General features: G+C 34.3%; 1 protein-coding gene across 1 annotated transcript; it reads left to right on the forward strand.

The window, feature by feature from the left end:
* The first annotated feature begins 359 nt into the window (after positions 1 to 359).
* LOC106780744 (tropinone reductase-like) lies at positions 360 to 2,106 on the forward strand. Its single transcript, XM_014669054.2, has 5 exons — positions 360 to 588; positions 868 to 1,075; positions 1,206 to 1,425; positions 1,542 to 1,648; positions 1,758 to 2,106. Exons 1-5 carry the CDS (start codon positions 500 to 502, stop codon positions 1,935 to 1,937), a joined length of 804 nt encoding a protein of 267 aa, XP_014524540.1. The 5' UTR covers positions 360 to 499; the 3' UTR covers positions 1,938 to 2,106.
* Positions 2,107 to 2,289: the final 183 nt, after the last annotated feature.

A 2,289-nucleotide genomic window follows, 5' to 3' on the forward strand; every position in this document is an offset into this window, starting at 1 on the left:
AAATGTTAAGAATTAATTACATTTCTTTTTTATTTAAAATGAATATTTTAAAAAAGAAAAATCTAATGAATTGACTTAGCTTATATAGCTTTCATGAATATTTTGACCATGTAACTTTTTTAACTTTTTCAAATGAGAAATTTTTTATCATTTTTCTTTAGTTTTTCTAATCCCAATTTATTCGGATCAGAGTCAAACTTTACTGATCACAATAATTTAAGAATCCAGGATAAGACATGTATATGAAACCATTGAGTATGGTAAAGTTATATCATGAATGACGACCAGAGGCAAAGTTGGTATTTGATATTGCATCAACAACATACGAAACTTTCAAACTTTTTACACCAAAGTTTCAAATTTTTTACTCAAAGCAGGGAGAAGGAAAAATTCTCCACCAGAGATAGAATAGCATAAAGAAAACAGTATAAAATGCATTGAGATTCATGCAGCAAATTCATCATATCATATCATATCCTTTATTGAAGAGAGAAAAAACATGGGTGAGAAAAACAGTGGAAGCAAAAACAGCAGGTGGTCTTTGCAGGGAATGACAGCACTGGTCACAGGTGGATCCAAAGGAATCGGGTAACTTTTCTACCTTCTTCTTCTTCTTCTTCCACTTTTTTTTTTTTTTTCATTTCAGTTTTTCTTCCTACTACATACATATATATATATATACTATACTTAATTTCAAGTTTTTAACAAGAACAAAGGGACTAATTGATTTGTAAGTCTTTGGTGATTTCTACAGAGCAAACAATGGTTGTATCAATGAACTATAGTGATTAATAATTGCAGAAAACAAGAGGGTAAATTTTTGTTTTTGTTTCTCACCATTCATTCCTCTCATATGTATATATATAGATATTCTATCGTGGAGCAGTTGGCAGAGCTTGGGGCCACTGTACACACTTGTTCTCGGAACCAAGCTGAACTCAATGAATCCTTGAACGAATGGACCACAAAAGGATACAGAGTAACCGGTTCGGTCTGTGACATCACCTCTCGTGTTAACAGAGAAGAGCTGATAGCAACTGTCTCTTCTCAGTTCAATGGAAAACTCAATATCCTTGTAATGACATATTTCTTCATCTTTTCATACTAAAACTTGTCTAACTATGACAAGAATGAGAAGTAATTTGGGGTCCAACTTGTAGGACTAAAACTTATTCTTTTTCGTTAATATTTTTGAATGGATTTAGGTAAACAATGTGGGAACAAACGTACAGAAGCAGACCCTGGATATAACAGCGGAAGATTTCGCATTCCTGATGAATACGAATCTTGAATCTTGTTTCCACTTAAGCCAGCTTGCACATCCTCTTCTAAAAGCTTCAGAAGCTGCAAGTATCATTTTCATATCTGCCATTGCTGGTGTTGTAGCTACAAACTTAGCATCCATTATATATAGTGCAGCAAAAGGTGATTGTTGATTGCAGTCCATGTGGTAGAGTTAGGTAGTTAGAAATTGTAGTGTGTAATAAAAAGTAGGCAATTGTAGCTGGTAATTTGAAAATGTGTATGTGATTGGCATGCAGGAGCAATAAACCAAGTGACAAAAAATTTGGCATGTGAATGGGCCAGAGACAACATAAGGACTAATAGTGTTGCACCGGGGCCAATTAGAACCCCTCTTTTGGAAAAGGTAACATTTTTGTTGGCAATGTTAGTGTATGATTTTTGTTGTCATTTGTTTTGTTTTTTTTTTCTTCTCTGGATTGAGGGCATCTTGTTACTGTGTTGTGTTCTTGAAGCACTCTAAAGAGGAAACAGTTATGAATGCTGTAATTTCTAAAACCCCTCTTGGACGGGTTGGAGAGGCAGAGGAGGTGTCTTCGTTGGTGTCATTTCTGTGCTTGCCTGCAGCATCTTACATTACAGGACAGACCATTTGTGTTGATGGCGGCTTCTCTGTGAACGGCCTCCACATATAGTTTAGCCTTGTTTTCACATTTTCTGTGTTAAGTCAATTACCGTCTGATTGTATTGGTTTCTGTGACATGTTAAGAATAAATCAACAGAGTGTGGTTTCGTGTGTTATGTTAAATGTATTTTGGAATGACTGATGTTTATTCTTTTATAGCAATAAAACTCATGCTTGTTTTCACCTTAAAACTCAAACTTCAATGTCAAATATAGTTTCAGTCACTCTCAACCTCAAGTTTAAGGAATGGATGAAATTTCTTGTTAAAAAACCAGTGTAGATGGAAGTAAAAATCAACATCAGTTAAAGTATTTCAAATAGCTTGAGTTAAAAATCAATTAGAAAACTTGTGAGTCTAACAA

This window comes from Vigna radiata, unplaced genomic scaffold (genome assembly GCF_000741045.1).
Source record: "Vigna radiata var. radiata cultivar VC1973A unplaced genomic scaffold, Vradiata_ver6 scaffold_1283, whole genome shotgun sequence".
Taxonomy (NCBI): Eukaryota; Viridiplantae; Streptophyta; class Magnoliopsida; order Fabales; family Fabaceae; genus Vigna; species Vigna radiata.

Coding starts and splice junctions, on each gene's coding strand:
- LOC106780744 (XM_014669054.2), top strand. CDS start 500: ATGGGTGAGAAAAACAGTGGAAGCAAAAACAGCAGGTGGTCTTTGCAG. Junction 1,426..1,541: donor TATATATAGTGCAGCAAAAG/GTGATTGTTGAT, acceptor ATTGGCATGCAG/GAGCAATAAACCAAGTGACA. Junction 1,649..1,757: donor GAACCCCTCTTTTGGAAAAG/GTAACATTTTTG, acceptor GTGTTCTTGAAG/CACTCTAAAGAGGAAACAGT.